At 38.5% G+C, this 21,541-nt stretch overlaps 1 protein-coding gene across 7 annotated transcripts in view; it reads left to right on the top strand.

Moving 5' to 3' along the window:
• Positions 1-16,942, top strand: part of axin1 (axin 1) — a 29,666-nt gene extending 12,724 nt beyond the window's left edge. For 6 of the 7 annotated variants that reach the window (XM_040046635.1, XM_040046611.1, XM_040046625.1 and 3 more), the window contains 8 exons: positions 2,530-2,670; positions 3,284-3,380; positions 5,829-5,966; positions 9,093-9,616; positions 9,705-9,869; positions 10,065-10,304; positions 13,424-13,573; positions 13,670-16,942. In XM_040046635.1, coding sequence (XP_039902569.1) covers positions 2,530-2,670; positions 3,284-3,380; positions 5,829-5,966; positions 9,093-9,616; positions 9,705-9,869; positions 10,065-10,304; positions 13,424-13,573; positions 13,670-13,796 — 1,582 coding nt within the window. In that variant the 3' untranslated portion in view covers positions 13,797-16,942. The remainder of the gene's footprint in view (positions 1-2,529; positions 2,671-3,283; positions 3,381-5,828; positions 5,967-9,092; positions 9,617-9,704; positions 9,870-10,064; positions 10,305-13,423; positions 13,574-13,669) is intronic. The other variant, XM_040046647.1, reaches the window with a different exon arrangement.
• Positions 16,943-21,541: the final 4,599 nt, after the last annotated feature.

Genomic DNA, 21,541 nt, shown 5'->3' with positions numbered 1-21,541 from the left:
TAGAGTTGAGTTGCACATAGAATAATAATATTAGTCACAATTTTTATATTGTGTAAGTTAGATAGAGATACTGAGATACTGTATTGCATTTTTCAAGTTAAAATCTTGAACTGCCAGTGCCACCCATGCTTTCTTCCTGGCTGGCAAAGAATGCTGAAATGCACGTTTCGAGAGCTACGCCTGAATGTACCGAAGAGACGAGTGTTCAGTGTTCGGTGACGGAGATGGTTTGATACAACTAATGGCCCTACGCTCATTATCGCGGGTGTCGTGCGCTGATTTTGACGTAGCTTCGTGTGTTGCATGCCAAAATCTTTGTGGCGCTTCAGCCAGTCAGGTCGTGTACCTTGCCGTTTTTGAAACCGGGCGCCGAAGCTGGGTTGAAGACACGAGTGTACGATTGTGTCGGGTTTTTTACGGCCACTTTAATGATATTCCAGCACAGAAGCTCAGAGACTTGCAGATATACAGAGGAAGATTTTGCAACGTTTTGAAAACTTGAGAATTTGTGAATTTGCGAAAACTTTGCAAAAAAACAAAAAGTCAAATCTTTGCTTCTGGTTTTGGCTTATTTTCCTTGTATATCAGTATTTATGTGCCAGTATTATCTGAGTTGCGACACCTATCATTCAGGAGAATACTGCAATTTGAGACAATGTTACAGTGGCGAGAAAAGCGACAATCGGGCCGGAAATACTCTGGCCTTAAAGAAAGCATCTATGTACCCAGTGAATGACTATCATTGAACAGAGGTGGTGGGTTAAGAAACCAGTAAACGGATAACACCTTTTCTTCTTTCAGTTGTATCAAAAATGTTACCACATACTCCACAATTACCAGTTTAAAGGTTTTGATAGAATGCAATTTTTATACTTGTACTAGCCCTTTGCTAACCTGGCGTTCTAATTATTCATAATTATAACATATTTATAAGCTAAATGTTAATGAAGTTGAGTGCAGTGATTTTGTTTTGAACTCTGGCTCTTAACAAGGAAACTCTTAACTCTTCACAAGGAAAAAAGGACTTCAGGAAATTGCAATTTGAAAAGAAAGTATTGATGTCTTGCATGTATAATTTTTATTAACCTTTATTTAACCAGGAAGATCCCATTGAGGTCTCACAGTTACAGAAAAACATTTATAGAAATGTTTTCTAAAAATGTAAAAGGTTTTAAAAGAAGTTTCCCTAAATTTCATTAAATCTATGAGGAAAAATTGCATCTGGATGTGTCTGACATTTGACTGTCCAATACTCTGGTATTGAATTTGAAGAGTATGGCATGATGGTGCAGCAGTCAGCACTGTTGCCTCAGAGCAATAAGATCCCTGATCAGGCCATCTGGAGTTTAGATGTTCTCCAAGTTCCTGTGTTCTCCCAAAGTACTCCAGCTTCCCCCGACTATCCAAAAGCATGCACGTAAGGTGATCCTATAATTGTCCGTAGGTGTGAATGTGAGCGTGAATGGTCATCTCTGTGTTCCTGCTGTGGACTGGTGGTCTGTCCAGGTTGTACCCTGCCTTTTGCCCTATGACAGCTGGAATAGGCCCCAATGCCCTGTGACTCTGATTTGAGCCACAGGGCACACAGGGCATTTGAGTCACAGGGTATTTTACATGCTGAAATGCTATCAAAAATGCTGTTGCTAGCCTTTCTTGCTCTCTGTTTCCTTGTGCCAGACATTTTTCAGATATGAATCACTGGCAGTCAGGTGGCATGAGGGGTCAGGAGGGGTCAGGGGATTGATATAAACTAGCATTAGGCTCACTGTCAAACTTGGGAAAACACTGTATAGTATTTGCAAATGACCTAAGTTGTGTATAATTGGTGGGCCTATATGAACTTAAATCCAATCTCACTTATGCCAACAATGGCAAAAAATTAAGCAAATCTGAAGAATTAAATCGAAGGACTCTCATGTTCTCCTATCTTCATTCCTGTGGTTGAAGATAGAAATCTTCATCCAGCTACATGAGCTGCAGGTTCTGTTATCATAATAGAGCTTTCTGACAGATGGAAAACATTTAAATGAGTATGTTACAGAAAATAAATAGCAGGAACAAATAAACTCCAGAATGTAGTGACATAGAGTTTATCCATCCTGCTTACTTCATCCTTACTTTGAGGCAAACTCAGTTAAAAAAAAGCAAGATAAAATATCAATCAATCAACAAATATTCATTCTTGTATTGATTTGTTTTTATATGCAAATTGTATGTCCTCCGCTCCTTTATTCTTTGCTTCAAAGTTGTGAAGACAGCACACTGCTGCCTATACTGCACAAAAAACAAAACAAAACTGACTTCTCATTAATGCACTCAGTTCAACTGATTCTTGGCCTGAAGGCTGGTGTTTTACAAGATGTAGCATTTCTAATCTTGTTTATGTTGATATGTTAACTACCTTAGAAATCATCCAAAAAACTTGAGGATGCCTTTCATATCTCGGTCTACTTCTGTTTGTTACCCTTTTGTCAGCATGTCCTGTTTTTTGTTTTTTTCTTCTTTCTTTTTTCCCCCTCATTTTTCCAGGCATGCACCATGTCGGGAGACAATCAACCCGTACTACGTCAACACTGGCCATGTTATGGCTCCTGCCACCAGCGCCAATGACAGTGAGCAACAGAGCATGTCCAGTGACGCAGACACCATTTCCCTTACAGACAGCAGTGTGTATGTATTTTGGCTTCATCCAAACATTTCACACACAGTTGTACCAGTTAAAACAGGCTATGCAGGTTACAACTTTTAGGGGAATGACAGTTTTACCTTCACCAATAAAATAGACAGGATCCTATTATATGTGGGAATAGTATATATTTTAGTGCAACTTGGATTTCAGTGTTTTTAAGTCATAGCCAGTTGTGTGCTTTTGAATGAAGATATGCAAAATAAAGACTTTTAGTTGCAGATATGACACTGGGGAATTCAGCCAACGAAGCTTCAAAGCATGCACAACTGGACAAAAATGTTTTTGAAGCTGAATGGATTAGAGGCTGTTATCAGCTAACTGATCCAGGACTTCCAGAATGGAAAAAACCCCCAGAATGAGTAATATCATATAAAATTACACTCTTCTGCATGTGATATGTGACCGTAATGTGCAACGCCGCTTGTGCAGAAGGGACACTATTAGCCTGTGAGCATACCTGTCCTGCTTTACGAATTAATCACTATCTAGGTGTTCATTTTAGGCACAAATTCTGTGAAAAGCTTTCAACTTCAAAGCTGCCTCTGTTGTTTATTCATGAGCATGTTTTATGAAAATGTCTTTGTTTAATTCCAGAGATGGGGTTCCACCCTACAGATACCGCAAGCAGCATCGCCGCGAGATGCATGAAAGTGCCAGAGCAAATGGGCTAGTGCCACTACCTCATATTCCAGTGAGTTATTCATGGGTTATTTCCCTTTTCTCTCCATTTCTGCCTCGACACCTTTAGCTGTCGGTTCCTGGCTTATTTTCCTCTGCTCCGCCATTGGAGATGTGCATATTTAAGCTCTGCTGTGTCGCGGGGTCCTGTGATGGAGTATAAGAATAGCTGATGGTGAAAGAGTAGTCTGTCTAAATGCAGCTTGATGCTTTCCTAAGCTGCGTGCGCTTGAAGCCTAGTAGACATGAACCTTTCCCTGTGACAGCCTGATGCCTCCCTCTGCAGCTCCTGCTCTCTCTTGGTAGGAAACTCGAGCTCTAATTAGGCCTTGGAGTAAAGCGTCAAATTAAAATGCCTCATCCAGCCTCTCATTAAGATGTAAGAATTGACTATATAGAAGAGCCCAAATCTCTACCCCTAACAAATTACTCTTCAGTTTTTTTTTTTAATAAGAAAAAACAGAGATTATGTTTTAAATATGTTTAAAGAAGAGTCTCTTGTCAAGTTATTTTTGCACTTACTGGATTCAAATCGGGGGGCACAGTTTGAATAGGTAAGATTGCAGTGTAATTGCATACACTGACAGGAGAAGAAATTGTACACTTTACAAAAAAACCCAAGACTAAAGTTGCAGTTCCTGTGTAATTAAGTAGAATTTCAGTAGAATTTATTTTATTTGAAATGACAATGTAATTATATTAACATACAAATACTTAAAGGTAGGTACACTAAAAAAGCAATCAAACAAGGAAATAAATTGAAGTGGTGGAAAAGTGGAAGGAAATCATGCAGTGCTTAATATTATTTAAAACCTTATTTAAAAGGACAAAAAACAACATTAACTGTCTTTCTAAGGTGTTGGGCTAATGGATGCTGGTACAGCTTTAGTGCTCATTGGTGTTAATTCTCGAGGTCCCAGGAACTCTACTGGACAGTTCTCCCAAAGCCTCCATTTAGAGTTTTTGTGACTGTGGTGGTGTGGTGTGTTAAATCTGCAGTCGGTTAACAAGGTTTAAATATGCCTATGGTAAAAGCAGTAGCATATGTTTTACATCATTTTGATACTCATCCCAACCCCCACAAGACCTACGCATGACTGTCTTTCAATTCAGCAGACTACTTCCATCATGACAGACATGAAAGACGAACACCCGGAAAAGCAGGGGTCTAGTTGGGCCCAGCTATGCCAGAAAAATGCTCCCACAGCATAACAGCTCTGGTGGATCCGCCTCACTGTAGGGACCAAGCATTCCTGCTTTAAATTGAATTTGTCACATATCTGTAGAATGAGGCCATTATTAAATCTGGTCTAAATCTCTTTATGTCCTCACAAAGAAAGACACCTTTATCAAATATATGTATTATAATGTAAGTAAGTAAAATAATGTAAGTGATGTATTTCTAAGATAACTGTGTTTATGAGAAAATGTGATTTGATCTTTATGTTAGTTAAATATATGAACTACATTGCCCTATTGTTTTTACAACGGGGCAATAGCCCTAATCAGTGCTAACAGCTGACCTGATTAGCTATTTTTGTGGGGGGGCAATAATGCACAATGAACATTCATTCTTTAATTTATTATTCATACCTTTTTTTTACACTTTAAGGTTTACTGTGTTGTGGTTTTTTTTGTGTTTAGTGCCGACATGGGACAGTTTTCCAATTTCGTTGTGTTATTGTACGAGGTATGACTGTGCAATGACAATTAAGAGTTATCTTATCTTACTTTTATGTCAGAGAACCTCCTTAAGCAGCACAAACAATAATTTTGTGCCATTTTATTCCAACAAAACAGTTTTAGCTCATTAAAATTATCATTAATATTTTTTAGTTCATGCCTTAAAACTTCAATAAGATTAACGTCTTGTCATTCATACTTATGTTCTTTCTGTCATTGTCTTTTTCCATTAGTCAACCTCTCCTAAGCTTAAGGTTTTGCTGCCCTGATATTCTTCTGTAAAAGTTCTTTGTACAATATGGCAAGACACTTGTCAATGAAATATTATTAACTGAATTGAAGACTAAATGATTCAGATACCAAACTGGTGAGTCCCTACTGCTGGGGAGCAAACCCACATCTTCAGAAATAATTACTGTTAATACTTATTTTAAGGTTTTTCATGGTTCACACCAATCAGTCTTGAGCAAATACTCAGACTTGCGAGGTTAAGAGTATTTTACAGCAGTGAATGAAGCATACTGAAAAAAAGCCCATCAGCTTTAGTGATATTTAGTGGTAAAGTTGTGGCACATTCGCTAATACTTAAATTTATTATCCCTTTGGTGTTTTTAACACTCAACACCATCTAGTTTAATGTCTTCCTGCTTATGTTTAAGCACTTTAATGTGATTGCTGAAAGGATGTTGGAGGCCAAGGTGGGAAAACATCCTGGGACTGCTGAAGTGGCTTTGACAGTAATGCAGCAGTGCTTACAGTTTGACATTTCTTTCTCCAGCGCCCAAACCGGATTCCAAAGGATATACACGTGGAGCCAGAAAGGTTTGCTGCAGAGCTGATCAGGAGACTGGAGGGCGTACTGAAAGAGAGGGAGGCTCAGGAGAAACTAGAGGAACGACTGAAGAGAGTACAGTTGGTATGTTCTCTCTGTTTTCTGAAGAAGCGTATACTATTGAAAGAACAATCAGAAGCTGTATTTTGTTAATTCTGTCTAGTTTATATGAATAAGAAGCATCCTTTAGCGGTTTCTACAGAGGTTCAGGCTGAATGGAATCACGTGTTCACTGAATGACCTCTAATATAGTCTCAACAGTGCAGAGCTACTGGTTACACATTCAAGTCATGTGAGGAAGCGTTAGGAGCTGAATATTGCTACTACTGTGTAACACAACTGAAGAATTTTAGTGATGAGGGGATAGGGGAAATTAAAATATGAGTTCCTAAAGTTAAAAATGCTTTGGGGCAAAGGAACAATCATTTTTTATTTGCTATATCATCAGTAATATGTCAGCTAATAATGAAAAATGCAGTACAGTGACCTAAAGAACTAAACTTAAAACATTTTTTCATTTGCAAAGCTTGAGTCAGAGATTGTTTGTGATTGCAACATGAAGGGCTGGTTTTAAAGATCACATTTAAAGTCCTCACAGTGCAAATGGTAAAATCAAAGAGCTCTGTTTTCCCAATTTACTAAGTTTGGTTTACTTTAATAAAAGAATACTTGAATAGATTGTGAAAGCTTATTGAAAAGCAGATTGCTGGTTGAAGTGTAACAGTAGATTCTACCGATGCTTATTTCTGAGCCAGACTGTGAGGTGTGTGCTCGGCCGTTGAGCTTTAAGTCTTCAGTAACAAAGGAGACTTAAATCCACCTGGCCTTAATGAAATTAATGAGGCCAACCATTTGAATAGGGAATAAAAAAACATTATGAATCACTTGGAGAATTCTGTCCTTGGCCTGTCAGCAATCTGGCTTTGTCTGTGAATCAGATGGAGCACCTGCACATGCCGCCACTTGTAAGCCTGGAACAGTGAGCCGCCTGTTTGATGTCACTTGAATGTTGATGAAATGGTTCCTGAAACCACAAATGAAATCTCCCTCAGTGTACGGTGCCAAGTATTAAGTCTCAAGGCAGGCAATTTATGTGGGTAGCTATGAAAGGAAAGAAGGTGCCATCACGCAGCTGAAGGTTTGGCCTGTGGAAACGGGAGGCGAGGACGCCATTCATCAAGTAATACTTTGGAAATGTGAGCTTGGGTTTTAGCTTGTAAATGAGGATATCAGAAGCAGTAAAATGTGATATAGTTATGATGTCTGTAGCATAAAATTAGATTTTTAAGGGTGTGCCATCTTGTTAAAAAATCCAAAATCTGATTCCATGACAATGCAACTTTTCAGCTTTCCACAGCTCCGTCATGCATTCTGCACAAAATTTGATTAGGACTTCACATAATGTGATTATTGTACGGAGTAAGCAAATTATCGGCAAAAGATTGTGAGCAGGGCTCTCATTGATTCCTTGAAACATCTGCTCGTCTCTTCTTCATTGTTCTGTGTGGATTTTGTGGGCTCGGCTATCGCAGATATCCGGATGGAACGCGGAGATGTAAAGAAACATCAATTACTTAAAAACTTGCCAAAAAATACTTGGCTGCATGGGTCATATTTTGCAATACAGCTGCATCTAAGAAAGCCGTGGGCATGAGAAAGTTAACTGCGTGTAGGAACAGGCTGAGTTTCCTTTTCACACAGTTGGAGTAAGAGGATGGCGAGCACAGAGGCAGCGCTCAAAAGATGGTTTGGCATGTTTACAAGTGGAGATCTATTGAAGGTTGATTTAATTATTGACATAACTGGCATGAAAGGTTTGAGCTTGTGCTGGTTAAAAATGAAAAGTAAAATCTGTCTTTCCATATATACATATTCTTCTTTCTCTGCCAAAATGTTCCCAACTTTATACAGGAGGCAAAATAAAAGGCGTATGGTGCTCATTTCTCCACCTACAATAAAATGTTTTCTCTTTATCCAAATTTCCCCGGGAAATTATGATGAATATATTATTATCAGGGTAAAACTGAATGCTTAAGGTCTTTACTGTCGCCCTGGACAACCTACTGGCATGACTGTTGAGATTACAGGGGGCAGGAGGATTACATGATGACTGTGTCATCAGTTTTAACCACAAGTCAAGAGCCGTTGTAGTAAATAGGTGCTCATTTTGGTTTGGTGTAAACAACATGTGTTTGAATAGGTGGAGAAATAGTTTTAAAGTGCTCATGTAAATCTGCCCTTTGCTTAATACTGCTTCGTTTAAGATGACAGCATGCTAGTGCTAAGCTAAAATATCATTCACATCAAGTATTATGTGGAAACAAATTAGAAGAGGGGAAATTATATATCATTCGTGATCCTGTCATGATCGGTAATCTCTGATAGGGATTTATTTTTTCAACCACGAGTATCAAATAAAAATGCTCGAGCTCAAGTGTGGATTTCTAGAGACATTACACTCCTAGAAGTTTACATTAAAAAAATCTAGTAATGTTTTATGATGGTTTGTTATGTGTCAGTATTTCATTTAGAATAAAGTATTTCTGTTAACAGAGGCGTGAGATCCTGGGCCATATAGGAATAACAACATGACCATGCAGTTCTTGACTGGCATTCTCCGTTCACTCTTTCTGTTTAACATTGCACGTCCTGCACTTCCTACAGTGCCTGCTTATCAAAACCTATTATGAAAGCCTGCAGCACCCCACCCTTTAAATCCCCCTGGAGACGAGTCTGTCAGAGAGTTTTGTCCCAGTCAGTCAGCGCTCGAGCTGTAGCAGTTCTGCTTGTCATGACACGAAGCCACAGAAATATGCTATTTGGATGCTGAAACGGTTGTATTCATAGATTGTCTCCAAACTGCTGCATTAAGAGGGAGAACACACATTTCAACTTAAGGTTAAACCTGCCATCTTCAGGTTGAAATAAGTACTGCAGCTGCAGCCTGGTGGAATAGCATCAGTTGTGCTGATAGTGCACATGGAACACAGCTGGTGAATAAATAAAATGCACGTTTACATATTTTGTATTTCTTTGCTATATGATTTAAACATTCATTGTAATCCATGCTACGAGTATATATACATTATTTATAAATTAGGTTAGCCTTTTTTGTGTTTTCTTTGTGTTATATGTTGTGTTTATCTTTATTTAGATTTTTATTTCAAGGTTTTATCTTTTACATTGTGCGTATATATTTTTGTGCTAAAGGAAGAGGAGGCTGACGAAGTCATGATGGCCACAGCAACATCATTATCCAGTCACAGGTTCCCCCCTGGTGCTTATTCACAGAATTACAACCCCCGCTATGCTGACAACACCTACAGCGCTCCTTTTGTCGGAGATGCTCATGAAGAAAACCCAGAGAGCATCTTGGACGATCACGTGCAGCGAGTCATGAAGACCCCGGGCTGCCAGTCGCCGGGAACCGGCCGTCATTCTCCGAAGTCGCGCTCACCAGACGGTTTCCCAGGGATAAAAGGGATTGGGATGCCAGGCCAGGGTAAACATGCATCCAGGCACGGTTTCAAGGGAGAAACTAGCCACTTGTACCACCACAAACACCATAGCCACCACACAAGCGTGGGCAAGCCCAAAGAGCAGGTGGAGGCTGATTTAGTCACGCATGTGCATGGGAGCTTTCCCTGGAGCATCGAGTCAAGTCATTACGGATCAAAGTCTCGCAGCTATGCAGACGGCATGGGATCCAACCCCATGGACTATGCAGGGTACATGTAAGGAACAAACTAAGAAAAACTGAATTCACACATGAAAAATACCTGTTGTTTTCTACTTATCAGTTATTTATTTTCTATTTTGCAGCGGGAGAGGTGGCACACAGTGTAAAAGAGCATCAAAGAGAGGTGAGGAATTGCGGCCTTATGACATGCCGGGGCCTGGAGAGGAGATGGAGAAAAACCAGAAGATCCTTTTGTGGCTGATGGAAGGACAGAAAGAAATGGTTCAGCATAAGAGAAGCCCATATGGGTCAGTGATTACCTTTTATTAGAAAACATACATTTTTTTTCCTTTTTTATATTTTTTTAATTAAATAAAACGAAAACATTTTAGACATGTGCTCATGCCGCTACGTCACCAGTGCACAAGTAAAGCTAAAATATGCTAAAATAAGCATGTTTCTTTATTTTATTAAATAAATTGCTGATATGTTTTTTATCATAGGAGCACCACTGGGTCCAAAAGGACTGTTGGACATGAAGGATCCCGCCTCGGCTCAACAGGGTCGATGCATCCGTGCATCAGTGGTCAGCTGCGGAACAGTGTGCAGCCGTCTCACCCTTTCATCCAGGATCCCACCATGCCGCCCAACCCAGCTCCCAGCCCCCTCATTCAGCTGGAGGAGGTTTGCCGGCGACTCGAGGAGGAGAAGATGAAGTCCGGAACATTGCAGCCTAAGCAAAGGTAAAAGAACAGATATGACTCATGTCCACTTGTTTAGTTCTTCAGTTTTTCCAAAGAATATAATATTCTGCCATATCTGTACCCTGCTCTGTCGTACTTGTGACAATTGCTCCCCTCTTCAGCTCTGGGAGCTAAGTCATTGCTGGGTGTCAGCAGATAGAAATCTAAAATATATTGTGAAATACAAAGAGATTTAAAAGGCACAGACAAGCTTGTGTAAACGGTTTGAAAAGGGTTTTAATGTCACCGACTGTAATTTATATATATTAGTTAAGCCACAAAAGAGAAAACCAGCCCTTTCCCTGTTATCTAGTGAAAATCTTTAGCCCGTGCACCTCTTTTTTTTTTTTTTTTTAAGCTGGTCTGTGTCTAACCACCGGGGTTTTTTGGTCTCTCAGGTATGTGCTGGAGGTGATCCAGAGGGGTCGCACAGCAGTCAGGCCCGTACAGTTCCCTCAGAAACACGTATTTCTGTTTGATGTCTGACTGCCTGATAGCTGCTTACCAGATGAGGAAGAGCATGAGAACTGCAGATGAAAGAAAGATTACGTGACACCACCTCCTGAATCCTCCTGTTAGATTTGCGAGGTCTGGCATTCGTTTACTGACCGGACCTTTCCGTAACTCGAGTACGCACCTCTAAAAAAATTACTTAAAGATGACAGCAAAATTGGAATACAGAAAATATGAAGGATAATAGGATAATAATAATAATAGTATTTAGGAATTATAATTATACATAAATCTAAATTATAAATATAGAATTTCTGATACTTTTGGTGAGACAGCTGTGGGCTGGGGCGTATACTGGAAACCCTGCATCACTGGTAGTATAAAAGCTGGGCGTAGCCACTGTTGTCACTTATTTTCTTCGAAAGCGTTTTTGTCATCACCGTCTTAATATTTTGAAACTGAACTTGTTATTCACGATTCATTAGCACATGAGCATAAACTGGAGAATCCACCAGTCCTTTTAGATGGGCCGTATTTTACAAAATGAACTTTATTCACTGTGACCCAAAATGACGGAGCCTCTAAACCTGAGGTGTCAAACTCATTTTACATTGCGGGACACATACAGCCCACTTTGATCTTAAGTGGGCCGGACGAGTGAAACTCCGCCTTCCTGTCAGTGTAAAGAAATTCCGTTTTTCTACACGATAACGAAAAGGCTCCTGCGACAAAGAAAGAAATCTGTCTTGACTCTTTGGACTTAAATTGTAAGAAATAAATGTGTAAAATTACAAAACAAGTTCTGTTAGCTCATTGCCCAGACTGTCCTTTTTTTCAGCTGTAGTCGTAAAAAAATGTCTACAGTAGAAAGTGAAAAGCAGAAACTATTCTGTCATTTGATTATTTATTGTTTAATTACTTTGTGTAGTATGAATGGCTACAAGGGAGGGTTTTATCAATAGGAAAAGCTGCAAAAAATATGAAAATACAGTTAAAAGTCCAAAATGTCTGCTTGTGCTTGTTTGTGGTGAGCAGCAGATCAAACAAGTTAAGAATTATAAGAATTATAAATGGCTTCAAGTGCACATTCAGGCCTTTTAGACTCATTTAGACACTGAGCCACTGCTCTGTGCTACATGCAAATATTCCCGCATCTCTGCCATTCAAAGACACTTTGTATATAGTTTATTTTATGTAATATTTAGTATTATAAATTAAGTTACTTTCAAGGAGGTGTTTTTATGCATTTTCTCCTACTATGGAGAACACACATGAGGTTTAAGGCCTGGACATGTTTGACATCTTTTGTCCTCCACGGTGGAAAATGGCTCAAAATAAAAACTGGAATCACTTTAGGCAGCTCCTAATTTAATAAATTCTGCAATCAGCTTTGCAGCCTCCAATATCACTGAAATGCACCTGGATGATGCTCATTTTACATTTTGCTCCTTTCTTCACTTCTTCCCGACACTTTTGAGTTTACTTCTGTGTACCTGGCCTGTATGCCTATACTGGCTGGCTTCAGAACGTCTGCCCCCCTTTCTTGTTTCACATAAAGGTTTGCATGTGATTGGCCGGATGGTGTGCCCATCAAAATAAAGTCCCACTCCTTCCTGGATTCCCAGCAGGGCTGAAGATTCGGCTCGCACATACCAATGGGCCATTAATAATTGACATATGAAATTATCTCACTCGCCTGATACAATTATATCCGGCCCACGGGCCATATGTTTGACACCGCTGCTCTAAACTCATCAGGAAAGTGTTTACTGAGGTCAGAGCTGAGAGCAGTTTTACCTCAGATTTCTACAGATTAGATTTTCTTCATTTTTGAGACTCGGAAGCTTTTATGCTCTCTGTGCTGTGTACTGCTATTAGATTATTTGAAGTGTCTTATTAAAGAAGCTTAAAGGCTAGGTTATCACAGAAATTCTGGAGTCATAAGTATCTTCTCTCTAATCTTTCTGTGATTTCTAACTAGATTTATGGATGTTTACTTGAGGGAGCATGTTTGAGGTGGATAATGACATCTTTGGTAAATGTGACACTGAATCCAAAAGCATGCGTGTCGTGTTTGCATGACCACCTGTGACTCACAAGGATGAGGATTTTGGAAGCAAATTGTGAATATCAGGCTTAATTTGCATCCGCAATTCTTGCAGAAAAGAGAAAATCATGCGGCAGAGACGTATTAATACGAATGCATCAAAACCAATGTATGTATCCTATAATGAAAGCTGTGTGTTTAGATCGATGGAAAAACGGCCACCTGCATTTTGCCATCTGTTAGAGGCCAGATGGATGCGATGCTATGTAAATGCACTCCTACAGTAACGTGTTGACTAATGATAGCTGTTTATTCATTGACATCTCTCAGCTGTGATTATTGGCCTTGATTCATCATGAAATCACAGGCTATAAAATGTAAACCTCCTTTCCAGTCCATGAATTCAATTAGTCTTTTTTTCCCCTGTTCTTCCATCTATTGCTGTGATTTTTTTGAATAACTTACAATTGTCACTGCTCTAAGTCTCAGCAAACTCTATTCAAAGTAGACTTTTTCCCCTCTGTGTGTCTTTTAAGTGAAAAATGTTTTACATAGCTTTGGACATGAGAGAACTTCAAATGTTCTAAAAAAAAAAAAATCCTCTCTGTACTCTTTTCAGACATAAAGCTACTAAAAAGCAGCCATGTGAAAACATTACTGTGGCGTACTACTTCTGTGAGGAGCTGATACCTTACAGGACTTCTGTCAAAGGGAGGGTTGTCACGCTGGGCCAGTTCAAAGAACTGTTAACAAAGAAAGGAAATTACAGGTGAGACTCACGGTGCTACTGGGTAACATGTGGGGTGTCTTCTGGTATCAAAGAAAGTCAAGTTGACCTTGTATTATTTTTTTTTTCTCTTTTTAGGTATTATTTCAAGAAGGTAAGCGATGAGTTTGACTGTGGGGTGGTGTTTGAAGAGGTACGTGAAGATGACGCTATCCTGCCCATCTTTGAGGAGAAGATCATTGGCAAAGTAGAAAAAGTTGACTAAATTTTAAAGAGGAGAGAGCCGAGTAGCCAGCGTATGATGGACTGAGGAGCAAGTGGATGGTGAAGAGGAAGTGCTTTACAAAGGAGAATGGATAAGGAGGCGAGAAAAAAGGTGGATCCAGAGTCAGAAGATTATAGTAGTGGTCATTGACTTCTGTATCACGGCTGCAGTGAAGTTGGACTTGAAGAAGAAAAATCTCATTTTCTTTTTGGAGTGTAATGTAGCATTGTAAAGTTTACTAGAAAACAAGAACAAAAAGTGCTACTAATGCTACGTATTTTTGATAATGACTTATCAAAGGGTTTCCTTTCTAAAATAACTGCACTTGTAATTTTTATATGTATTGATACCAGATGTGTACAGTTTGTGTTAAAATACAGCAAAAATTTTCTATCTATTTAAGTATTTAAATTGCTACTTTTAAACCTAATTAAAGCTGAAGCGTTGCCCCTCGTGAAGACGATCCGATTCCTCGATAGGGCTGATTCTTGTTTGCTTTTTTTCATTAATTGTAAGAGCCCTCTGGACGCTAATGTTTGTGACTTTAAAGTGCTTTTAATACTTCACTCCTCAGAACTTTATTTAGAGGCATCAAATCAGACTGCTTGTTCGTTATATTATATACTACTGACTCGGTGTAGACCTTCTAAAGAAGGCATTCTTGCAACCCAGTGTAGGAATTTTATTAATGTATTTAAAAATATATTTAAAAAGTCCAATACAGAACAGATTATAATGTCTGTCTTATGGCTCAGTCACACATGAGTAAAGGTAGGATGGCAACCTTCTTGCAACAGTTTGATTGCACTGAATTTGTTTGCTGTTGGACTGCAAGTAGTTATGGCCACAAGCCACCAGTGGTTTAATGTGCAACACCCTCAACCTGTGGGTGACCACTTTAGATCTCCTCTGCCATTTGAACAGGGCCAAGCAGTCACGATTTGAGTTGGACTGACTGCAGTCACTCTTAGATTAGCAAAGACTGACAAATATCTGCCATTTAATTTATAAATGCAGACTGCAAACATATTCCAGTCGTTCTGAGTCAGTCTTGCTGCCTTGCATCGTTTTGCATTAGGGGACTTGATAGGTTGTCAAGCACCCATGCTATTTTGCAGTTAAATTACTGTCCTACAGAAACTATGTCACTATTTTTGCAGGAATCTGTGTTTCATATCTGTGAGGTTCTGGCTTGACTCTGAATGTAAGTAGTTAATGTGAATTTCTGTGTATGTAGTTGGCAACAGATTTTCTCTTTTTGGCGATTTATTGCGTGCCAACTTGACCCCAACGAAAGTTGCTTTAAAAATGGCAACTTACTACATCTGGTTGAAGCAACCGTTACAAAGGCAACAAGACCACAAGTTTATTGCATGTGGCTTCAATTAATTTTTTTTGTCACAGTCTCTCAGCCACTGTTTTCCCTGGTATAGGTGACTGTAACAGAGAACAACCATATCCTCCATACATTTGCTGTATATGGCATGTAAGTGTGGCTTATTGCTATGTTCTTTAAGATTTGTCCATTACATTGCTTTTATCCTAAATTAAACTTAACAGGTGAAAATGGATGCAATAATAGTGACGAAAAAGTTGTGATTAAAAATCCCAAGGTACCTATGCAACTTGGTTTATAATTTTGGTTACTTAACAACAACAAAAAAAAACATTAGGCGTTGCGTTTTTTAAGTCAAAATAAGCACATTAAATAGAAAAAAAAAATATAATTAAAGACTTCACATATCTGTCAGGCTATAAAAAGTCAGTATCAATAAATTAAATAAAGCCAACATTTGAAACGGCACGAGATTTTGCAGATTTTTCGTTCTAATTATTTATTGACTTGTGTAAAACTGATATTACCAGTTAAAATTCTAACTTTTGCCTGTTTGAGGTAAACAAGTTTTAATTTTTTTTAATTTTTAATTTTTAATTACAGAATCTATTTGGACATCGTGATGCCAAAAAGCATCTCAATATCAATTTCAAGTTTATTTTTTGTCTTTTCAACTTTGAGGTCCTTAGTTGGCTGGTAAATTAATAAGGGACTGCACTACGAGCTCATAGCTTATAACAGTCACATATTGTGCCTGACAGGATGTGTTTATTGACGTTTAGTAAATTTGCGACGGACACATTAAACCAAAGAGGAGGAAAAGGAGGCAAATGCTCATAAATGTTGAAGCCTCGTTTCCAAAATAGCTGTAAGTGAAAGCCTACAGAATTGATTTGATTTCAGCAACTTGCTTCAAAAAAGATTGGACAGTTTGATAATTTACAAACATGTAAAATGTATTATCCAAGTAAAAGGGTTTAAACCATTTAGGCTTTAATATATTTGAATAATCCACTTTTACTACAGTGGTGTTTTTCCACCTGTTTGTATTTTCTGACTTTTTGATTTTGGCACCAGGTTTATACTGAAATATCTCACACAAAAAACGTCAGCTAGGGTGTCTAAGGTGACATTAAGATTCAAGGCCTCCATGTTTTATTTTTTCTTATTTTCTGTTCTTCCCCATTGTGCTGAAGCAGTGTGCTCTAATGAGTGTGTATTCCTTTGTAATGGAAAGACCCGTGGGCCTTGAATTCAAAGTGCTGTATTGTATGCGTTGTTGCGTAGAACCTTGTGTAAAGAATGCCTGCTTTTTTTTTTCTTGACATGCTGCTTTTTTTAGATTTCTAATTTAAGTCAGTTTAATATATGAAGTGCGTTAGCCTTCTGTTGTCGTTTGCCTGGTAAATTGTGCATTTAACAAATTGAAATTCCCATTTATTATTTCTTTTAAAATATCAACTCTATCATCAGTCTTACTGTAATAGTCCCAGAAGTGAACTTCTCTTATTTAAGATCAGTATGTGGATAACAAACAGCAGAGTGCCTTTATTGCTATGCTAATGATGTCTTTAGTGTAACTTTCAGAGGGATATGGGGACGAGCTTTAATTTTGCATTGCCATGAGTTTAGTTCAGTATTTGTAACAGTTCCACCTTTTAATGTAAATATGTAAAACTTAAATTGCCCCTGACCAGCAGCCCAACTGTCTCATTCAGTACCTTGGAGCGGTTTCTGTTCAGTGACTGGCATGGGAACCATTTGAGGTACCAATAAATACTTGCAATAAAAAAGCACTTGTGTTCAATACAAATTGTTCCGTTGCATCTTTATTTGCTGAATTAGTTACGTAGTAGTGAGTGTTGTGGCACAATAAAATTTGTAGCCGTGCTAGGAAATGTAAAGGTTTTGTCAAAATTTTCCCAAGTGCTTTTGGTCAGATGAGATGAAGCGAGAGCTCTCTGGGCATAGAGACGCTACTTACATTTGTCATTGTTTTGACTTCCAACATGACAGTGACCCAAAACATATGTCGCTCCCGGTGAAGAACAGCCTCGAGAAGACCAGAGTGAACATTACTGACAGCCCTGCACAAAGCCCTGACTTATTTATCTGTGGGGTGAAGTGAAGGTTGAGGTCCATGCCAGAGAACCACTAAATCTGGGGGATTTGACGAAAAAACAGCGGGCTGGGATTGCTCAGGAGACGTGTGGGAGACTTGTTGAAAACTCAAATGACTGCAGGCTGTCATCCCCCCCCCCCAAAAAATACACAATTGACTGTTAGCATCAGTGAGGCTAAATGTTTAAAAAAATCCTTGCTCTATTTAAAGGCAATTGGGGAATACTTTAAAAATAAATACTTCATAGGGTTGCTGAAAATGTCGTACTATTTCTATAAGCATTTAAAGTGCAGCACATTCTGGAGCTACACCTTAAAACAAGTGCTAACCCAGGGATAAAGTAGGCTAGGACACAGTGATAGGGGAAAAATCACATTAGCTAATTTCTTCCTCCATCACAACTATGCAGGTTGAGCTTTTATTTGTTGTTAAAACATTTCATATTGTTGTAGCTTAAATTTATGATCTTAGCGTACTGACACATGCAACTGTACCCATCTGAGTCATGTCATCTTTCAACCAAATTAGAGGTGTTGATGGCTTTTGGAGCACTACAATACTGCATGATACACACCACTAGAGAACAATTGTGCCTTTGTTTTGGTGAGTGTGGTGGTGTGTAAGAATTTTAGCATTTGACTCGCCTGTTTCTTATCATTAATTATCAGGCTTCTATCTTTCATATACAACCTATGGTTGGAGCTCCAGTTCATATGGATGGAGTGACCTGTGACACCAATGAGCAGGCCCCCAGGATAATGATATGTAAAATGTAAACTTACTTTAAATAGCTAATTACATACTGAATATTAAAGAGACTGGATATTCAACCATGTTTTGTGGAAAAAGGCCACGGAACCCTTTGACCCCATAGTTCCAGTATCCTTTAATCATTACCCTTGGGTCAAACCACATTGATCTGTAAACTCGACCTCTATTTTGATCCCAGCCACATGTTTTTGTATGACTGTGTCTTGGAAAAAAATCTGTCCACAGACATATACCACTAACCACACCTAACTTTTTGATATTTACTGCTGTTGTAGTCATCTCCAGGCCCATATTTTGCTGCGATAATCAACATGCATAGATGCACTGACTCATTAGGTGTAAACAACCCTGTCCACACTGTCACTGCTGGTAATCATACCATGCTTCAGATAGCAGCAGCTTGGTACAACTGCAGTGTTTTGTTGCAGACTGTAGATGGCACTCACAGGGTGCTGGTAATAATAGATTTGCTGCACCTTATTTTTACATAACACTCATATTCTTCCAAGCCAAATGGTTAGGACAAGCATATCGGATGCTATACACGAAAAATGAACGGTGGCTCAATGTGTTTACTGAGTATAAAGAAAGAAAGGATATTGTGGATGTGAAGAAATCAGAATCTCGCTGGGAAATCCTGCTGAGCTTTGTTCACCAACATTAGAAGATTACAAGAATGGAGGATGCAAACACTGCTCAGTTCAATTCAGTTCAAAGGGGTCTTATGGGCATGAAAGTTTTATAAAGCAATATTGCTGAGGCTTTAGGATATAATTTGGACAAACATATGGATTGGAAGCTGCACAACTACAGTGAAATGAATTTCTGTGCACAATTACCACTGATTCATGTGAAACGTATATAGTGTGTATAATATGTTTACTTGTCTGAGAGAGAGTGAACAGCTGAACCAAAAGATCTCCTCACACATCTCAAACTGCTCGCTCTCATTGCTAACAATGGGTTTCCTGCATAGATTACCAGGAAGTGCTGTGTTTGTCACTTTACACATAAAGTCTGATCAGCATTTTATAGAATGGAGAGTTAAATGAACATGATGCTAAGGCAATAAGGCAATCTCTGCTGATGCTGCCATATTGTTAGTTATGTTGCTGTGGTTTATTATCATATTTGGGGAGGTGGGTGGGGGTGGGGGGTGGGGTGGGGGGTCTTTTTAGGTGACTAACATCTCCTGATTCAGTTAAATAAACGAAAGTAATATGAATGGCATTATCAATCAGACTATTTCTCTGCTTTTCTCTTTCTCTTTGTACTTTTGTCTTTCTAGTAGAAAACATAAAAAATACTATATGGATATGCATTTGTGTATAGAACAGTATGCAAATGCTTTTGTGTATACAATGCACAATAGCATTGCGGGAGTTTTGATGTGATTATTCACCTCACCAAGAAACTACATGACAAGGCTACACTTGATCTGTCTGAGCCACTCTGACCTGAAAATCGACACTATACTTCACTCTCCTCCTCCTTTGAGTCATTTTGCCCATTAGTCTGTAACCTTACTCAGTGAGTCACTGGGTTTAAATGTTAAGGAATATATATGAATATATGTGAGTTGGTCTGCAAAGGCTGTAAGACTGTAGTTACATGGCCTCTGTACAGAAAGTTAAGAGAAACTAGTTTCATATAAGTTAATAACATTTAAAATGTTCTGATCACTGACATAAATGCACAAAATGTCATCATGAAGTCACCATTATGTCACCAATTGAAGTTATACTGAAAATAATCAGGTAGCAATTGTAGAAATAAATATTTTGATAATGATTTCACTATAAAATAATCAGGCAAACATTTGATTTATATTGTTTTGTCATTGATTTATACAAGTTGCCTTCATTATTTTTCTGGAGTTACATGTCAGCTACTCCAGTCCTTCCTGGTTTGAGTAAAAGCGGAGTCAGAGAACAGAGCTAGTTCTAATGGATAGGTCAACAAAATAGACCCAAACACCTACTCTGACTGGATGAGGGAGAATTACATTCCTTTATATCACATTTATTTATTGTTGCAGTGGTTTAACCCTTCAACCCTTCAACCCTAATCATGATGTAAGATTATGGATTTTTCCATGTCTTTGGGCTAATAATTGCTGACTCACGGACTCTTGCACTGTTTTATAGTTACAAGCAACTCACATTGGGTGATATAAACAGCCAAAAGAAATTAAATAAACAAAAAAACAAACAACCCCAAAACAAACCAAAAACATTCCTTTAAAACATTAGAACAAGTAGCACTGACCTGAAGAGGTTTTATAGTTTCTGAAAAAAGGAGCTGTAAAACTGCAACTGCAATATGTTTGTATTCTTAAGCAACCTCTAACACAAACTGCAGAGTGGTTTCCAAAGCAACCATAAAACCAACACAGACACTGTCAAGGTTGTCAGTGACGTAAGTATAACTTTCCTTGAATCATTTCCAACCTAAGAGGGCTAATTTGTGCATCTTTCTGGCATGAAGCATTATCATTCACTAAAAAAGACCCACAGTGATCCCACTTTGTAGCTACGCACTTAGTCATCTGCAGGTAAGAGGTGTTTTTTTTTTTCTATTAAAGCATGGTTCCATCAGGAATAGTACACTAGTCTTCTACAACAAAGAAGCTGCTGAAAGTTTTGACACTTTTGTCAACTACAGCCTGACATACAGAAGGCAGAAAAGACCACGGGTGTAAAATACTTTTTACAATAAGTATTTTACACCCGTTGCTGTGACAACAGCTATTGAAAAATTCTGGCAGTCACCAAAAAAACTGTAGATTTGTGTGTGTGTTTGAGATTCTGATATAAAATATGCTTCTATTCTTCTAATATGCATCTATCTATCTATCTATCTATCTATCTACAGACACCAGAATAAGCTGCTCCTGCAGAGGGAATAAAACGTGTATAATAAAATGATGTAAGAACTGCAACAGTGTCTCACTGACTAAGGAAAATTAATTATTCTAGACATGTGTAAGAACATGCACTTGTTCAGTCCCAAAATATAATTTGATATATTGCGTTGAAAAATGCCCTTTCCCCTGATATTTATATATATTTGCAACAGATTGATACTATAATGTAGCCTCTCTTGTTCCAGCCTTCCATTAAGGATTCAAATAGCTGACAGTGTCTTTGTTGCACTTTATTATCCATGATGTACTTACCATTGTGAACCTAACAAATCTTTTAGATCGCTCAGCAGACATCTGCAGCTAAGTCTTGAGTGTAATGCCTAATGCCTCTACAACATCTTTGCAACATTCCAGTGTACTGACTGGTTTACCACTTCATTGATTCATTAGTAGCTTTCATTCAAAATGCAACATCGCCTGTAATGCCCTTTATTTTCACTGAAGCAGTAGTCTCTTGGGGAACTCCTCTGGCATGCTGTATGTGTATGTTAATATCTCTTACTCCAGCAGCAAAACAGTAATTAACAACATACAGCAGCAAGTGAACACAGTTAAAAACCAAATCGATTTTTTTGTCCCTGTGGAAGAGA

This window comes from Simochromis diagramma, unplaced genomic scaffold (genome assembly GCF_900408965.1).
Source record: "Simochromis diagramma unplaced genomic scaffold, fSimDia1.1 OVJJ01000321.1, whole genome shotgun sequence".
Taxonomy (NCBI): Eukaryota; Metazoa; Chordata; class Actinopteri; order Cichliformes; family Cichlidae; genus Simochromis; species Simochromis diagramma.
Note: the sequence above shows the minus strand (reverse complement) of the source record. Positions and strands in the feature narration are given on the sequence as shown.